Source organism: Gobio gobio (assembly GCF_949357685.1).
Source record: "Gobio gobio genome assembly, chromosome: 16".
Taxonomy (NCBI): Eukaryota; Metazoa; Chordata; class Actinopteri; order Cypriniformes; family Gobionidae; genus Gobio; species Gobio gobio.
The window spans coordinates 43,342,487-43,361,456 of NC_137109.1; the positions used below are offsets into that span (position 1 = coordinate 43,342,487).

At 40.2% G+C, this 18,970-nt stretch overlaps 1 protein-coding gene across 1 annotated transcript in view; it reads right to left on the reverse strand.

Moving 5' to 3' along the window:
* dgkq (diacylglycerol kinase theta) overlaps positions 1-18,970 on the reverse strand; it is a 55,235-nt gene that overhangs the window by 9,493 nt on the left and 26,772 nt on the right. The window contains exons 5-14 of the mRNA XM_079838750.1: positions 16,581-16,706; positions 13,697-13,853; positions 8,591-8,665; positions 8,407-8,507; positions 6,787-7,001; positions 3,688-3,778; positions 3,282-3,336; positions 2,033-2,094; positions 1,774-1,924; positions 1,442-1,480 (exon numbers count right to left, since the gene is read on the reverse strand). Of these exons, the coding sequence (XP_079694876.1) occupies positions 1,442-1,480; positions 1,774-1,924; positions 2,033-2,094; positions 3,282-3,336; positions 3,688-3,778; positions 6,787-7,001; positions 8,407-8,507; positions 8,591-8,665; positions 13,697-13,853; positions 16,581-16,706 (1,072 nt within the window). The remainder of the gene's footprint in view (positions 1-1,441; positions 1,481-1,773; positions 1,925-2,032; positions 2,095-3,281; positions 3,337-3,687; positions 3,779-6,786; positions 7,002-8,406; positions 8,508-8,590; positions 8,666-13,696; positions 13,854-16,580; positions 16,707-18,970) is intronic.

Sequence of the window (18,970 nt, forward strand, 5' to 3'; positions counted from 1 at the left end):
AAGTGGTCCAAAGAAGTAACAGTGGTGAACCGGTGACAGGGTCATGGGCTGCCAAGGCTCATTGATGCACGTGAGGAGCGAAGGCTGGCCCGTGTGGTCCGATCAAACAGATGAGCTACTGTAGCTCAAATTGCTCAAGAAGTTAATGCTGGTTCTGACAGAAAGGTGTCAGAATACACAGTGCATCTCAGTTTGTTGTGTATGGGGCGTCATAGCCGCAGACCAGTCAGGGTGCCCATGCTGACCCCTGTCCACCGCCGAAAGCCCCAACAAGTGGGCACGTGAGAATCAGAACTGGACCACTGAGCAATGGAAGAAGGTGGCCTGGTCTGATGAATCACACTTTTACATCACGTGGATGGCCGGGTGCGTGTGCGTCGCTTACCTGGGGAACACATGGCACCAGGACGCACTATGGGAAGAAGGCATGTACACCCTTTCATGGAAACTGTATTTCCTGGTGAGTGTAGCCTCTTTATCAGGATAATCCACAAAGCAAAAGTGGTTCAGGAATGGTTTGAGGAGCAAAACGAGTGTGAGGCTCCACAGAGGCCCCACCTAGCAACTTACATGACTTAAAGGATCTGCTGCTAACATCTTGGTTTTGGGGGTCTATTGGAGTCCATGCCTCGTTTTGGCAGCAAAAGGGGGACCAACACAATATTAGGTCATAATGTTATGCTTGATCAGTGTATATGAAAGGGATTTTTCTTCAACATCTTCAACATATAGAAATGCTTCAAAAAGTGTGGAATACTTTCATGATATCCTAACCTTGTTTTTCTTACATAATGTTATGCCTTATTGGTGTATATATAATACACAGAAAAGGAACACAAATTCTCTAAAATCAAATTAACATTTATTTTGCATAATATTTACTCTCACTAAAACAAAACATTCTAGAAGAAAGTTTCTAGGAGAAATACCACTTCTATTCATAGGCCACTTAGCACCCATACACACACTTTGTACTACTTTTACTAGTATAGTAGCAATGACAGGAAATAATAATAAGTAAAGAGTAAAAGCTCTAGGTGTCAGAGCTAACCGCTACATATTTGAAGACTTCTACACAAACCACACCGCTGTTACAACATAATAAATACATTTAAAGCATCAAGGCGAGTTAGCCAGTGGGCATGTTGTGGATGACTGAAAACAAGCAGCAGCTCTGAGCATTTGTGTGCAGGACAAGGGCTTTCATTTACAGAGCGCTGAGAGTAGGCCAGACCATGGCCCATGGACACAGCGAGCGGTTTGTTCTGCAGCATGCACCAGCGACCTTCAGTGTTATCAAATAAAGTCATGCAGTTTAGTTGAACTCGGAACAAAGACGGACATTATGAGTCGCCTCTAATAGAAAGATGCATTTCCTGTGAGGAGGAAACGGCCCGTTCTCCCAGAGAACCTTAGGATTTATGGATGTGGTCACTCTTACCTTGTCCGGCATACATGTGAGTGATGGTGACCAAGTGACCTGGATGAGGGAGAGAGAGATGATTAGTGTTAACCCTGCAATCACAAGAAATCATCAGCAGTCACTACATCATCTGTTCTAATCCCTCCCTGCAGAGCGGTGTCTGGCATATTTACAATGAGTACACAAGATGACTTATGTCAGACTTATAGGTCAGCAATGTTTAAGGACAATTTCAGGGAAAGATGAATAAAATCCAAGAGATTGACAGGATGAATGGCTAAAATCAGAAGGATCGGAGCAGTTTAAATCCTGAGCTTATCATTCAAGCATACAGAGATGTGCAGACTCACTTTTGATGGCGAGGTGTTCGGTTAGCAGGTGTGAGTATTCCTCTTTGCTGAGCTGTGTCTGAAAGCCTCCCAAAAGCAGACTGACCTGCACCACTCGATTCCTGCTTTCCTCGATGTAAAACCGTGTCTGATTCATCTGTCGCAATGATGTCTGAAAGACACAGAATCAGAGTTTGAGACGACTAAGAAACTCTCTCAAGACTGTAAAACTAGTGTGGTGTGGTCACTTATATTGAGTGTTTTCCAAATGTCCTCATACCTTCCGTATCTCCAGCAGTTTGTCCAGTAAAAGCTCCTGACCACTGAGGACTTGCCGTTGAACTAAAGATGTGTAAGAAAAACAAGGTTAGGATATCATGAAAGTATTCCACACTTTTTGAAGCATTTCTATATGTTGAAGGGGTTGAAGCAAAATCCCTTTCATATACACCGATCAAGCATAACATTATGACCTAATATTGTGTTGGTTCCAATTTTGCTGCCAAAACAGCCCTGACCCGTCGAGGCGTGGACTCCATTAGATCCCTGAAGGTGTGCTGTGGTATCTGGCATCAAGATGTTGGCCGCAGATTCTTTAAATCCTGTAAGTTGCGAGGTGGGACCTCCATGGATCGGACTTGTCTGTTCAGCATATCCCAACGATGCTCGATTGGATTGAGATCTGGGGAATTTGGAGGCCAAGTTTCCATGAAAGGGTGTACAAGGTCTGCAACAATGCTTAGGTAGGTGGTGCGTCTCAAAGTAACATCCGCATCGATGGCAGGACCCAAGGTTTCCCAGCAGAACATTACTCATAGCATCACACTGCCTCCGCCGGCTTGCATTCTTCCCATAGTGCATCCTGGTGCCATGTGTTCCCCAGGTAAGTGACGCACACGGCCATCCGTGATTCATCAGACCAGGGCACCTTCTTCCATTGCTCCGTGGTCCAGTTCTGATGCTTGCATGCCCACTGTTGGCGCTTTCGGCGGTGGACAGGGGTCAGCATGGGCACCCTGACTTGTCTGCGGCTATACAGCCCCATACACAACAAACTGAGATGCACTGTGTATTCTGACACCTTTCTATCAAAACCAGCATTAACTTCCAAAGTAGCTGTTTGATCAGATCACACAGTCAAGCCTTTGCTCCCCACGTGCATCAATGAGCCTTGGCCGCCCATGACCCTGTCACCGGTTCACCACTGTTCCTTCCTTGGACCACTTTTCATAGATACTGACCACTGCAGACAAGGAACACCCCACAAGAGTTGCAGTTTTGGAGACGAATCACTATTTGGCCCTTGTCAAACTCGCTCAAATCCTTATGCTTGCCCATTTTTCCTGCTTCTAACACATCAACTTTAAGGACCAAATGTTCACTTGCTGCCTAATATATCCCACCCACTCACAAGTGCCATGATGAAGAGATAATCAGTGTTATTCACTTCACCTGTCAGTGGTCATAATGTTATGCCGGATCGGTGTATTTATATATATATGTATTATAATACATGTAAGAAATCTTACCTTGTTTGCTGCTCATGAAAACTTCTACAAGGCTAAAGTCAGCAGGGTTTTCATTCTACAGACATTTGCGAAAAACATGAGGATTAACATACAAATTGTGCATAGAAATGAAAAACAACCAGATTTTAGCATTTTATGAAGAATCTATTGCGGTCTTCGGCTGTGCAAAAGCTGCAATGAATACACAAGGGTGTTACTTGCATGAAGTCATGTAAGTGGTTGCTATGTGGTATGCAAAAATCACAAGTTTGATTGCTTATAAAAGTTTTGTTTATAAAAGTAATGGCACACATGTTTTGAGGCATCATAATGTTTTTTGCACCAATAAGTTCTGTCAGTACTAATACGTAGGGTTAAAGGGTTTGTTCAAATAACCCTTGCTTTTGAAAAGTGAAATCAAAGTTACCAGTTTTCCTAGTTGTGAGAGCACTTCCTTTATGACAGAGTCGACCGTGCTGCTTTTCCCAGCAGTCACTGAGATGTAGGCGACTCCGACCCTGAAACCCAACCGTTCCTCATTACACCATCATCATCACAAAAACATTCCATCACATGATTCACCAGCGGTTTGGCACTGTATAAATCATCCGCTGGTCTGCCACTGAAACTTCAGACAACATTTTGATTGACTGTGGTCAACATTACATAAGAACTTGAACGTTTGATTGTGGCACTAACTGGCAGCATGTGTTAAGCCTGACTCAATCCCTCCCTGACTCTAAACTATGTTAATAAAACATAAAATACTTAATTAGTTCCAGTCTCATGTTAACAAAACACCTCATCTAATGGAAACACGAGTGGCACAGCTCTTCTAAAGAAATCTAAAGGAATTTTGTAGGCGATGAGGGCCCATTAGCATTTGTGATCCATTTTCTGCTTGCATGGCAACAACATCTTAGGTAAACCATGGATGCCGTCTCACTTCTGCGGTGTCATCTCCATGGCAACTGGACACACAACAGCAAGACTGTCATCAGTTGAGCCATGTGTGTTTTGATGGGTTTCATATACACGTCGTGCCCTCACTGAGTGGTACACGACACAACAATTGTCCATTTCCTTGCAATGCCTGGAGATGATATATGGTTTGTTTGGAAAAGCGAGACGATTGATGTGCCATAAAACCCTTATATAAGTAAACTGTAAGCTAGAATCTCCGTTCTGACGCAAGAACTGAGCATCTTTACGATGTGTCTGTATGTAAAATACACTTTCCCTTCCTGCTTATCTATATAAAGCTAACTTCTTCTAAATAGGGGTGTGTAATATGTATTGTCTACGATAATATAAAGTGCAAGCTGACACTAAGTAGCCTATTAGTATACAGAACACTCTCACAATTCAAGATGGGTGCTTCAAATGCCTTTCTATGTTTTTTGTGTTTTTGTCTTAAAGGGGTCATGAATTGAGAAATCAACGTTCCCTTGAGATTTTGATATATAAAAGGTCATGGTAATATAAGAAAATCCTGTATGTTTCTGAGCTGAAAACGTCCTTGTTAGTCAAGAAAAGCTTTTATAGACACCAGGCCCAGCAAACGATCAATTTCAGAATATGCCACACCTTGACGTCATTGGGTGAAGCACCGCCTCAACGCCTACTTCATCACTGCCTGTTTAGCCCCGCCCACCGTTTCGCGCATGTAACATAGGCCTAGTGTTAAACCATCGAGCTACAAACAAAGCAATAAACATGCCGTTGAGGATTACAAAATATTGTGCAGTGACTGGGTTCAACAGTAATGAAACATGTAAGTAACTGTGTTCATTCTAATGCCTGATCTGAAATGTGATGATTCATGTAGTCAGATGTTCTTTGTCTGTGTGTCAGTAAATCAGACCAGTGACTAAACATCAACTTGCGTTGTTTCTCTTAGTAGGATGAAAATAATCTGCTATTTAACGTTGATTCAATTCTATAAAGAAAGCGATCAAAGAAAGCTCCCTTTGCAATCGTTTGAGCAGCACACGCTGAACCTGTCAATCAAACAGGTGACTTTATCGGTGACTCCCGTTTTATTCAACGAATCTCTTAACTATATTACGTTTGCACTGTTAGTGAAGATGAAAGCATTCGTTAGTGTACAGAAACTGAGTTGCAATGACGAAATCACTGCTTTCATGCGCTCAGCATTTGTGTGTGATCGGCTACAATGATCATCACTGCAACCTTTCATGCCACCATCCGACTATAATGCCATAGATCTAAATATATAATGCCATAGATCTAAATATAATGCCATAGATCTAAATGTATTGCAACACCTTTCACGATTAGTTAACCATGAGAGCTGTAATTGTAAAAACGAGCTAAAAGAGGGAGTAATACTATTTCAAATGGAAAGACGTTAGCCAATCACAGCAGTGGGTGTTTACACTGAAGTCTCACAGCGGACACGCCCCTTAAAACGGAGCGTACAGGACAGAAGGCTAAAATCAGGGTAGGAAAAAGGCCTTTTATTTATAAATTATGACAATTTTTGATGTAAAAAGCATTCTAACATTATAAGTGCACCCCAGGAAACATCATAAAACAATAAAAAAAAACGCAGTTCATGACCCCTTTAACTATATCATATGACATAAATATAAGTCATATCACATGAGCAAACATGCTGTTTTCCCGAATATCGGCATGATTGCAAATGTGAAATTGATTGAATTGATACAAAAGTTAATATTGCGAGTTACATTTTAGACACTATGTTGTTTCTTGCTTTATTTCCCAAATGGAAATATTTGCAAACAAAGCCACAGCAAAACTCATTCATAAAGACATTTACTTGCTCTGTTCCAGAATGAATCAGCCCTTTCAACGAATCGGGAGAATTAATGTCGTTTTAGCATGTTGTTAGCATGATTTAGCATTTTGCTAGCATTTTTTTAACATGTTGTTACCATGAATTAATATGTTGCTTGCACAATTTAGTTTCATATTTATAGCATTTCCTTTTTTTCAATCAAAAACACAAATAGTTTGTAAGTCTCGCACATTCCTACTTCTGCATTTTCTCTGTGGGTTATTTAAAGGAATTGTATGGTTTAAACACAATATAAAATAATTTACTTTCTTAATACACATTACTAATTGTGCATGAGTCATGACTAATCATCTTTTTTCAAATTATAATAAAATATATAATACAAATGTAATAAATAAAACGACTTCGCTTTCCAGCTGATGTCACCAAGTCTTCTGAATTTTCAGTCAATTCCTTGTATATAAAATCAAGGCCCATACTAAACATTTTTTCTCATTAAATATTCAATTTCAGTTCAAATGTATTGGATTATGGAAGTAAAATTGGTAGCGGACACTGTTTAATGTTGACTTTAAACACCATGCCACAGGTGGTTTTGACAGAACTTGAATTGAACCTGTTACATTGCTTTAAAGAATGCGTTTCCTCTACATTCTTGTACACTTCCTTGTAAATCTATATATTTATGGCAGTCAGACAACACTAAACAAAATGGCACAACATAATGCACTAAAAACTCACTTGAGCCAGCTGGGGTAAATCTTCACCACCTCGGTTTCTCTGAGTTTTGCTCTGAGCACCCAGGAATCAGACACGGTGTCCTTAAAAACGGGCTTGTTGTCTGGGGTGCCGTTACGGTTGATGATGTCATCTGTAAACATTCCCTGTTGGCCGTAACTCTGTAGCTCATAATCCTGCGGCTCATCTGGTATGTAGAATGCTCTGAGTGCTGCTTCCTGTCAGGACAGGAAATCAGAAACAACAGGATCACACTGACAATAAAGTTTGAGTGTTGTTCAAGCATGATCTTTATTTAAAGGGGTCATGAACTGACTTTTTAAAAAAATGTATACTGTTGTCTGAGGTCAGCTGATGACGTTTGCGTGGTTTTTACATTCAAAAACATCATAATGAATAAGTAATAGGCTATTTTCTACCCTAGTTTTGAGCCTAGCTCCTGGAGCGCTCGGTTTTTATGGCCATGCCGCATTGAAGACTTGGAAGTAAACGCCCACTGCTATGATTGGATAACAGTTTGGCATATTATAATGAGCTTCGGCTCCCCCGTCATTACACTTGGGGAATTGTTTTGAAAACTTCCAAAGTGGAGAAACAGCAACCACCCACAGGGCTCGCAAAATGTCTTTATAAAAGAAACCCAATGATTTCTCTCTCATCCACCCGCGATTAATTGTGATGTTATTTTTTATTACTTGGCCGGCCCGGTCGTGGATATAACCGCGAACCATGCATTACTAACACACACACACACGCACAAGCCTCACTGCAGACAAATCAGCATGTTCAAAACTTCCGCGATTGTATTTTCCTTCAAATTACCAGTCAAGAGAGTGAACAACGCACATCACGAAAGGAATGTTATTTCACTATTTAAGATAGCCCGTCATTAGCCCCGGGACGTCAGACTTTGCGAGCCCTGTCCCATCTTAGTCTGACCACGAATCGCAGCACAATGAACCAACAACACCTCAAATACAAAAGATACTCCAGCCTGTGACAGCGTGGAAACTATGTTTAGTTAGATTCCTGTCAGATCCAGAAGCCACAGCATAATTTTTTTATCTCGTCCTGTCTGCAAATCCAGTCTCTGGTTTACAAACGAATCCGGTGAAATGAAGCGAACAAATGCGCAATGTCTTCCCTAGGTGAGCTGGATCTTCATTAAAAATAAAGTTCAACCATGCATTGCTAATACTGGAATCCGAAAGAAGCTTATGGCATGTTTATTGCTTTGGAAGTTCGATCCGGTTTAGCTCCACGTAGGCCTATGTTATTTATCTATAACATGTCAGGCACGAGTCGGTGGGCGGGGCTACAGAACCAGGCGTTTGTCTTGAGGCGGCGTTTCACTGCACATTGACGTCACTGGTAAGAACATCCGCAGATCGATCGTTTGCTGGGCCTGGTGTCAGTAAAAGCTTTTCTTTGACTAACAAGGAAATTTTCAGCTCTGAAACTTACAGGATATTCTTATATTAAGATGACCTTTTATAAATCAAAAGCTCAAGGGAAAGTTGATTTCTCAATTCATGACCCCTTTAACACTTGATGTTTTCTGTACATTGTTTAAGTATTACATTGTAATTCGGGTGAAATCTGATCAGGGAAAAAACATCTCACCACCACTTCCTCATTCTTGATTATTCGAGGGATTGAAACCAAACGAAACTGATTGCGCTTGGCTGCATCGTCACCATCGAAAACTTTCAGCGTCTGTTTACCTGTAGGCCAAAAGATGGAAGATTTCCTTGAGCACAAGGGTGATTACCATTAGCCATTATGTAATTGTTGGCTAGGTTTGTACCCGTGTCAGGTGATCCCGTGGACTGAGTCTCCTTTGATGCTACTGGACTCTGAGTATCGTCATCATCCAGGTTATCTGGAAAAAACACACTTCTCTATGAGCATTTCCAGACATGTGATCATGTTATTTGATATTCAAAGGTGAATAGGATGAATTATAGGACTACATTTAAAATGTGCAATTCCCCAACCATCTCATTTTCAAGGCTTACACATTTAATGGTAGAAAACGGTCATTAAAACAGAACAGGATTATTGTGCTCATTGACATTGAAGAAATGTTCCGGGTTTAATACAAGTTCAATACATCGGTGACACGCAGTCGAGTACCGAAGAAAATAATTGTGACATGCCTCCTAGTTTGTAAAAACAAGCCAAAATCATGTTCAGTAATGCACTTAAAATGGAAATCTATAGGGTACTGCAGCAGGATATAAAACACAACATTTCTAAAGTATAGCCACCAGACTTGCCAATTATGGGTGTAATCATAAGACTTGATTGATAAACTGTGCAAAGTTATATCAAGTAACTTATAAAGTATCCAATAACAATAACTAAGTAAAGTATAAAGTATCCAATAACTTATAAAGTTTCACATGACATGCAGGGATACCATAAAGACAAAAAAATCTGTCTAGAGTTCCACAACGAAAAGGATAATTTGGACAACTTTTGACTTTTGAACAGTAGTGTGCATAGTCAGAAATAATGTTTTCCCATGTTTTTGAAAGACATTTAAATGTTCACCAAGGCTGCATTTATTTGATCAAAAACACAGTGAAAACAGTAATACTGTGAAATATTATTATTAGTGCTGTGAATCTGTGCTGTGAAAAAAAAAACGAATTAATCAAAACATTTTCTGTAATTATTCATGATTAATCGCAAGTAAAAAATATTTTTGGGGAGTTTTTAATATTTTGTTATTGTAATAATTTCAGTTACTCTCCAAATGAATCAAGAAACAATTTAAAGACAGCATATTTTGTAATGGCATCTTTTTATGAATGAAGGCCAGTATCACTGATACTAATGTCTCTATGAAACATTAATGACGTTACATTACAGAATAACTGAAAGCTCCCAATTTCAAAATTTATTAGGCTTTAAAAAATAACAACTTTTAATTTAATTGAACTTAAAACAATCTTTACATAAACCCATTATAATAAATGTTATATTTACCCATGGCCTTCCCTGTTAGACATAGTCTACCAGGTTAAAAAAAATATATAAAAATATATAATTTCCCAGTTTAGTCAACCCAAATTGAATAAAGTTATCAACACCTTTCTAAACTGCATAAATAATAAATGAAAGATAGATTAATCATCATTAAAGCTACACTCTAAAAAATGCTGGGTTCAAAATAACCCAAGTTGGGTTGAAAATGGACTAACCCAGCAATTGGGTTGTTTTAAACCAGCGATTTTGTTGTTTTAACCCAGCAATTGGGTTGTTTTAAGCAGACATTTAACCCAACCGCTGGGTTATAACAACCCAATTGTTGGGTTAAAACAACCCAATTGCTGGGTTAAAGGTCCCATGGCATGAAATTTTCATTTTATGAGGTATTTCAACATTAATATGAGTTCCCCTAGCCTGAATATTGTCCCCAAGTGGATAGAAATGTTGATCGGTGTAAACCCGAGTTCTGGCTGTCTCTCTCTGCCTTTGAGAAAATGACAGGCCAGACTAGCCAATCCTGAAGCCTCCTGGTTTGACGTCCAAGCAGGCACGGTTTCCTCCCTTTCCCCCGCCCAGAGAATCTGCCACGCCCATGCAAACACTCGAGATCATTAACGTTACTTGTGAACGAGTGAACTGGCAGTTTCTCAGTGTTTGGATGTACAAATGAAAACAGAAGTCTTTCTTCAGTTCCTTCTGATCTGTGATCATTGATTTCTGATGTGTAGCTAATTATTTATTATTCGTGCACACGCTGCGGCTTCTCTCTCTCCCGACAGAACGGTGTTTTCGTGTTTTCTATCTTGTGAGTCAGTGTTTTGTACGTCCTCGTCGCGTCTATCTGTTCTAAAATGTGCATACAGTCTTTTCTGTTTAACATCAGCAGTAACATCTTTAGAGATAAACCTCACACACGCCGAAGCTCGGCCTTCAACATCCCCGACCCCCAGTACTGCATCTGGCCCACAGCGGAGGCACCAAACGCGGCGTGAGATTAAGCAGAAGGGGGGTAAGCGTGAGGGTATCTGGGCTAGGCTAGCCAGCTTTCCCCACAATAAACTGGATTACATTCGATTACTGCTGTTGTGTCTTTGTTTGCGCTGTGTAAGTTACTCAATGCGCATCACTGACGCTATTCATATGATTGGAACATATCTAGAAATAATGCTTTAATCAAACTTACTAACTCGTTCATCTCGCTGTAATGGTACATTGCATGTGTTACAAAGTTGGTAGAATAATGATGAAGAGGACTCGGTGTGACTGGGACTCGTGTTTATTCAGAACTCTCAGATACAAACACAATAAACTCGCGCTGACAGACAACGCTCTCATAACTCAGTAGTTACTATAAATAACTTTGTTAGCAATCGCTCCGTCTCCGTGATGTCCTGTTCGCGAACGAATCATTCTTTTGAATCGGTTCTTTTTAGTGAACCGAACCAGTTCACCAAATCGGACTGAATCGTTCTAAACGGTTCGCGTCTCGAGTCAGCGCTGATCCATAATTTACTAACTTTCTGACATGAGTGACAGCCCCTCTGACTAGAAATAAACTAATAACCTGAAGTATATTCTAGTAACTACAACAGTTCACCCTGAACTGAGACATGCTGAGAGAACTGATGTGAAGTGAACACAGGTCCATCTGTCTCTGGCAGACTCGTGCCTGCTCGTGCCTCGTTAAACCACGCCCCCTCCGCTCATTTAAAATGCAAAGATGTCAGCCAATCACAACAGTGGGCGTTTTTCCTGAAGTCTCACAGCAGACACGCCTCTTGAAGCAGGGCAGTCAGCCACAGGGCAAACAGCAGTATAGAAAAAATGCCTTTTATTTCTAAATTATGACATTTTATGATGTAAAAATCATACTAACAATATAAGTACACCTCAGGAAACACTATAAAATAATAGAAAAATGCCATGCCATGGGACCTTTAAGGCCTGTACACACCGGGACGAATATCGCACGCGATATTCACACCCAAGCGATTTTCACTGGCGATGCGCCGAGTGAACGTGCACATTCAGTAGATGCGCTCCCGGTACACAAGGTGGTGCTGCGGCACTTTACGCTTCTGACACTCGCTTGTCACACAGAAGAAGAAGAGAGACAGTATTTACGTGCTTGCCAAAACCATAGATATATTATGTCTATGGCCAAAACCATTCACACACTTTTTGCTAACTGGCAAGCAGCATTAGCAGCCCATCTTCTTCTTTGTCTACTTACTACTTCTTCGTCGTATCAATGTGTGCTCGGCAAGACCGATTTTGTGCTTGAGCGCCACCAAGTTGTGTTTTACTGTCACTTCAGCAGCTCCAGGCACGTGAACAAACTGGCGGATCTCATTGGTCGGCCAGTTTTTAACGCGCCGCGTCAAAATAAAAAAATGAACCCGAGGCAGTTTTTTTTAAATGACGCTTTTACGGCTGGCGTTTTACGCGTCGGTGTGCACACTCACATTGGTGCCCAGTGTTTAGTCACGAGGCGTTAAATGTCGGCAATAAACGTGCGCGAAAATCGTCCCGGTGTGAACAGGCCTTTAGTCCAGTTTCAACCCAACTTGGGTTATTTTGAACCCAGCATTTTTTTAGAGTGTAACATTGTATCTGTTCCCATTGTTCTTTGATGAACATTAATGACAGACATCATCAGTGCCGGGTCACTTTAAGATCGGCTGCTGCCGAACATGACGCGGATCTGACGTGCTGTCCCGCTCATGTCATTTTCTCACGAGTTCATTTAAGACGTTATTTAACTAATGTAAGACTCCTAATATGAGAATAGTCAACAAAACTGGCGTTTTGGCAAAATTCTCTGTGTTGTTGTTATTTTTTTGTTCAAAAGCAAAAGAGAACTCGGTGTGTGCACGAGACTGACGTGAGTCTGTCTGTGTGTGTGTGTCAGGGTGTCCCTCAATGAGCTGACTGAGACGCACCCACACAGACGTGACATTAACATACAGCACATTCTCTTGTGTCTTCTTGCACAGATGATTTAAAAGCATTTACATGAATAAGAGCGTGATCATATAATGTAACGCTGGGCCAAAATGGATAAAAAAACGGACGCTGCGTTAATTGCGTTTTTAATGCGTTAAACTGAAAAAATGAATCGCCCGCGTTAACGCGTTAATTTGCCCAGCACTAATTATTATACTTTAAAACAACTGTTTTCTATGGAAGCTTGTTTCTGTCACGGAATAAAACAATTTAAAAGATAATTGCCCCTTTTTTTTCTCGCATTGCAAGGTTATATCTTGCAATTCTGGCTTTATAACTCGCAATTATGACCTTTTTTTTTCTCGCAGTCTTTGCAAGTTAGATAGTCCTACTCTGAGGGGATTTTTTTTTTGTTTGTTTGTTTGTTTTTTTAGAATTGTGAGTTATTACAATTCTGACTTTATAACATTTCTGAGCAATAAAGGCAGAATTGTGAGATATAAACCCTTTATACCCTTTAAAGTCAGAATTGTGAGAAAACCTTTGTTATTCTTTAATCTTATTTATTATCATTTTTATTCTGTGGCAAAAACAAGCTTCCATAGTTTTCTGTTTAAATATATTTTAAAATGTAATTTATTCCTGTGATAGCAAAGCTGCATTTTCTCATTCAAAGCTAATTCATTCTAGTATGGTGATTCTGTAATCAAGAAACTTTTCCCATTATTATTATCATCATCATTATTATCATTATTATATTTTCTTGGGACCCCAAAGCCTATAATTAAGTGCAAACACATTTTGTGCTTGTTTTTACCACCTTGATGAACAAGTCAAAAAGATTGCCTGCGCTAATGAACAGCATATGAACAGACGCTGTGCACAGAACATGCTGTGAATCAGAACATTCCTTTAATTTTAAGGTGTCCGCTCAGATTTCAGTGAGAATGTGAGAGTGTCTAGGCATTACCCATCTCGCAGTGCTGGGAATTTTCGGAGATTCTGTAACAGTGCATCTTGCTGAAGTTCCGCGAGCAGATCCACACGCAGCTGGGGTGAAGAATCATGTTCCGCAGTCGTCCCAGGCTGCACTCCGGGGACATGATTATGTAACATGACGCATGTGCCTGCAAACGTATAAACACAGATAAGCTGTCGAGCCAAAAGCTCACAAGCTATAGTACAGCTTTATGACAGCTGCAATTTTTCAAATAATAATGACAGCAGATGGTTCATTTATTTATCCAAAGCAACATATAGCGAGATTGTTCCTGTATTAAGTATGCTATATTAACCAGCAGTTAGGTGGCATGCAGGTGGTCTACAATTCATGGATTGACCTCTGCATGGTTTCAACCAACAACCTTTTGGTTACCAGTCCTTTGACCACTAGATCACACCACCCCGACTAAAAATAAAAGAAAGCTACAGTCTGTGTGTATAAGTCCTCTACTTGTGTCTTTGTTCTCAAAATCCCTTTAAATCCTAGAGGTTTGTGCTTTCAAAGTATTAGAGCTGCAAACAGCCATTTCATGCATTTACCCTAAAGCCTCTGTCCTCAAAAATAATTTTGCTCAGGCAGTACTGCTTACATCATCTACTAACCTACATTACACGCTGAAAAACTTGAGAGCTGGGGAGGGGATGGAATGGAATGGATGCTAGAGTTCAGAAGGGAAATGCTGTGGTAGCTGGAGTGCATTGTAGAGCATTTTATCACCCTGGAGCTAAATAAAACAATGCGGGAAAAAGGTAGAGAGTGAGCCATTGGTACAGTATGTAATTGCATTGACAAAGTGGCTCTCTTGCAAAACCTGCATCATTGCATATGTACGCCGGGCAAGTGACTTCTAAGTCAGCATCCTAACTGAAATGGAAACTCATAAGTGAGTGATTTGGAACATGGCCATACAATTAGTGAAAGTGACTGACTCAGCTGATTTAAATATAGGCACTTGTTCACAATAGGAACAAGCAGCAACATAACAACAAGCATATATTATAAACCATCTTTAAAAAATTTGGGCTGAGTACGATTTTTCTCTTTCGCTTTTATTCAGCATTACATTGATCAAATGTGATACTAAAGACACGTATAATGTTAGAAAACCATTTAAAATAAATGCTATTATTTTGAACTTTCGGTCACACTTTAGATTAGGGTCCAATTCTCACTATTAACTAACTGTTAACTACAACTTTTGCCTCAAACTCCTGATTGCTGCTTATTAATAGTTAGTAAGATAGTTGTTCAGTTTAGGGATTTGGTAGGAATCGGGAAGGATTAAGGGATGTAGAATATGGTCATGCAGAATAAGGTATTAATATGTGCTTTATAAGCACTAATAAACAGCCAATAACTAGTTAAAGGGTTAGTTCACCCAAAAATGAAAATTCTGTCATTAATGACTTCCCCTCATGTCGTGCGACACCCGCAAGACCTCCGTTCGTCTTCGGAACACAAATCAAGATATTTTAGTTGAAATCCGATGGCTCAGAAAGGCCTCCATTGGCATAATGCACTACACTCTCAAGACCCTTAAAAGGTACCAAAGTCCATCTCACTACAGTGGTTCTGCAATAACTTTATGAAGCGATGAGAATAGTTTTTGTGCGCAAAAAAAACGAAATAATGACTTGTATAGTGATGACCGATTTCAAAACACAGCATCATGAAGCTTCGAAGCGTTATGAATCAGCGAGTCGAATCATGATTTGGATCGCGTGTCAAACCGCCAAACTGCTGAAATGGTGTGACTTTGGCGATCCAAACCACTGAATCGACTCACTGATTCATAACGCTTCGAAGCTGAATCATGATGCTGTGTTTTGAAATCGGTCATCACTATATAAGTCGTTATTTAGGTTTTTGTGCACAAAAACTATTCTCGTTGCTTCATAAAGTTATTGTAGAACCACTTTAGTGAGATGGACTTTGTAACGGCGTCTTTAATACCTTTTATGGGTCTTGAGAGTGTGAGTGCATTGTGCCAATGGTGGCCTTTCTGAGCCATCGGATTTCAACTAAAATATCTTAATTTGTGTTCAGAAGATCTTTTCTTACGGGTGTCGAACGACATGAGGGTAAGTAAAATAGAAAACTGTTATTTAAAATTGAAATATTTCAAAATATTTCTGTTTACATTACTGTATTTCCATCACAAATTGTGGGTAAAATGAACTATTTAACTATTTAAAACTATTTCATTGATTTTTATTTCATTTTGATTGTATTATTGTTTAATGCATCACGATCAACATTTCTCTTGCATCATTCATCTGCCATCTTGGAATTAATTTTTCATTTCAGGCCAGAGTAATGCATTCTGGGATTGCCTTCTCTGCGAAAAATATAAGAGATGTTGGGATCTTAGGCTCTGAAAAAAGAAACATCTTAAGAGGCAACATAATTAGGTTGCCTACCTTTTGATGCCTTAAAATGTTATGTATGGAGGAAGCTTGATTGGTTTTGGAACAAAAGGTAATGCAGCAACCACCTATAATCAAAACCAGCAAACTAGGCCAGGCAACAGAAAAAAATAGCCACTGCCAAGATGACAGAGGAATAAAAACAGAGCAAGCTTACTAGACATTTTTTTTCCCCGTATTCAACTTTGACCGAGAACAATTGTGTGAGTGCTGACAGGAGCTGCATCCCACATTGCACCTGTTAAATAATTGATCGATTCTTTGCGAAACACGACAGCCTAAGAGCCCACTCACCTTCATTCTTATAACTAAATAATGAAGCTTTTTGTGTGATGAATACAGCCGACAACAGGCAAACTGAAAGCGCTGAATGCAAAGACAAGTAAAGTTTGGGTGCACTGTAAAAAGGAGACGCGAAAACTTACCGTAACGCCACACCACTCACATCTCATGCCAGCCAGGACGTCTGAGGAGCTGCATGTGCGACGGCAGACCTCACAGCGGGCACCTGAGGACATGTTGCCCTCCCGCCAGTGGTGCCGGTAAGTGTCCTATCAGAGCAGGAGGGGATGATGGGTTAGGAAAAGCCATGTGGCCAATAACACAATTAAGAGCAATAATGCAGCTATGTGATTTTCCCAGGCTCCTGGATTAACATCCTAGTTATGCTTTCTGTTGGGGACATTCTTATCAACCAATCATTTCCATCCGATAGAGTTTGATCTACATTTAGAAATTATCGAATTATATAATTCTAAGTAGAAGGGCAGCTGATTTGTTGCCTCACTGCCCTATAAGGCAATGACTTTGCAGACAGCGTTTGTGCACGAAGGAGGGTACCTTGTGAGGTAGCATAATGGTTTAATGATATACAACAAATTGTTGGTAATAACCAAGCAAATATTTAATTACTACAATAGTTATTTCTGGCTAGTGGAAAATGTTGGCCAAAAAAGTACATTTGCACACAAACTGACCACCAACCACAACTTTCAGAAGCCATCTTAATTTTTTAGCTCAAATGTCATGGAATGGACTGCACAGGATTGTGGGATATCAAAGGCAGCGATGGATACATCGATGCTACCTTCAAAAGGCAACCAGATGAAGGTATCTCAGTTGAAAGGAAGAAGCAAACATTGGATTCAGAGGTGCCTTGATGCATTCCTACTTTGGAATGCAGCCTCCGAAGGCAAAACTCCCAAGCGCGTGGAAAACAATAACATTAGGCGAATTCCAAACAACGTTTTTGCAACCTTGAAGGTGCGAAAGGAGTGCCTTCCTGATGACATTTGAAGGGATAACTGAATTCCTTCAAAAAGGGCCCTTCCACAGGTCCGTTATCAAAGGGAACATATGATGTTCACTTCAGGAAGTAATTGAATCATATATGGTGAAGTTTTGCCCTTCAGAGTGAGTAGGGCACAGGGATGCTCATTCCGATTGGAATTTTTGTGTAAACAAATAACAGTAAGTAGGCTACATGTAGTGTAATAATGTAGTATTAATCAGTACTAATGTCATTAAAATCTACCAAATGACAACATTTCAAGTGTGAAAAAAAGCTTCTGACAATCAGTACTAATGTTAGCCTAGCTTAGGACAAAGACTGGCGATTAACGGCTCCAGCTAGCCTACTGCTCAATAAGTGACAAAATAACGCCAACATTTTCCTATTTACATGTTGTGATCAAGCGGCAACCTCCCGCAGTTTCTCTTGAAGCCAATATGGAAGTGACAAACTGCAATTCATCGACTGGCCACTAGGGACAGGCTCCAGAAGGGAGCAGAATCTCATTGAGCCCCATGTTAAAATGCCCAAATTTACAGCAGAATAAAACATGTTTACAGCCTGGTACAAATTGTGGTTTTGGTCTATATAGCTAATTTTGCCCTTCATGACAACTGTGAGGGGGGTGCATTTTTTTTATAACTCACTAGAACTCACATTATATAAAGCCTTAAAGTTCTGCATAATTAAGGGCGTGGCCACTTTATCTGCTGTTTGTTAGTCATTGCGTCACTTCAGCTCCGCCCAAGTCCCGCCTTTTTGCCCATTTTCTATTATCCGGGAGTGACGCGTGATGACGCGCTGCCAAGATGGCAACGGACAGCTCGTCCCTACTTTACGCTTCAAAACTGCTCATCAGAACCCTTTGGGTGACGTCATGAATATTTTTTTAAAGTCTATGGTTGTGATGTGTATAGTTACATCGTGTTCTAAGGCAGACGGAAAATTAAAAGTTACGATTTTCTAGACCGATATGTCTAAGAACTATACTCTCATTCCTGCGTAGTAATCAAGGAACTTTGCTGCCGTATCATGGGTTCAGCGGTGCAGTGATATTACACAGCACCTGAAAATAGTCCCCAGCGCACTCTCTGTACAAGCAGGTTGTCACGTTGGTTTTGTTGACGGAAGTCAGCCTATTTTCAGGCGCTGTGTAATATCATTGTGCTGCTGCACCCATGGTACAGCACAAATTTCCTTGATTATTACACAGGAATGAGTGTATAGCTCTATATAGAGTATAGCTATCCTAGACATATCGGTCTAGAAAATCGCAACTTTTCATTGTCCGTCAGTCTTAGTATACGATGTAACTATACACATCACAACATGTAAATAGGAAAATGTTGTTGTTATTTTGTCACTTATTGAGCAGTAGGCTAGCTGGAGCCGTTTACCTCCAGTCTTTGTGCTAAGCTAGGCTAGCGGTGTGTGCGTCAGATAGAGTTATTGCACGCACTGAGATGAAAATGGTATGTATTGACTTATCTAACTCTGGGGGATATGGTGAATAAGCTAAAGTCC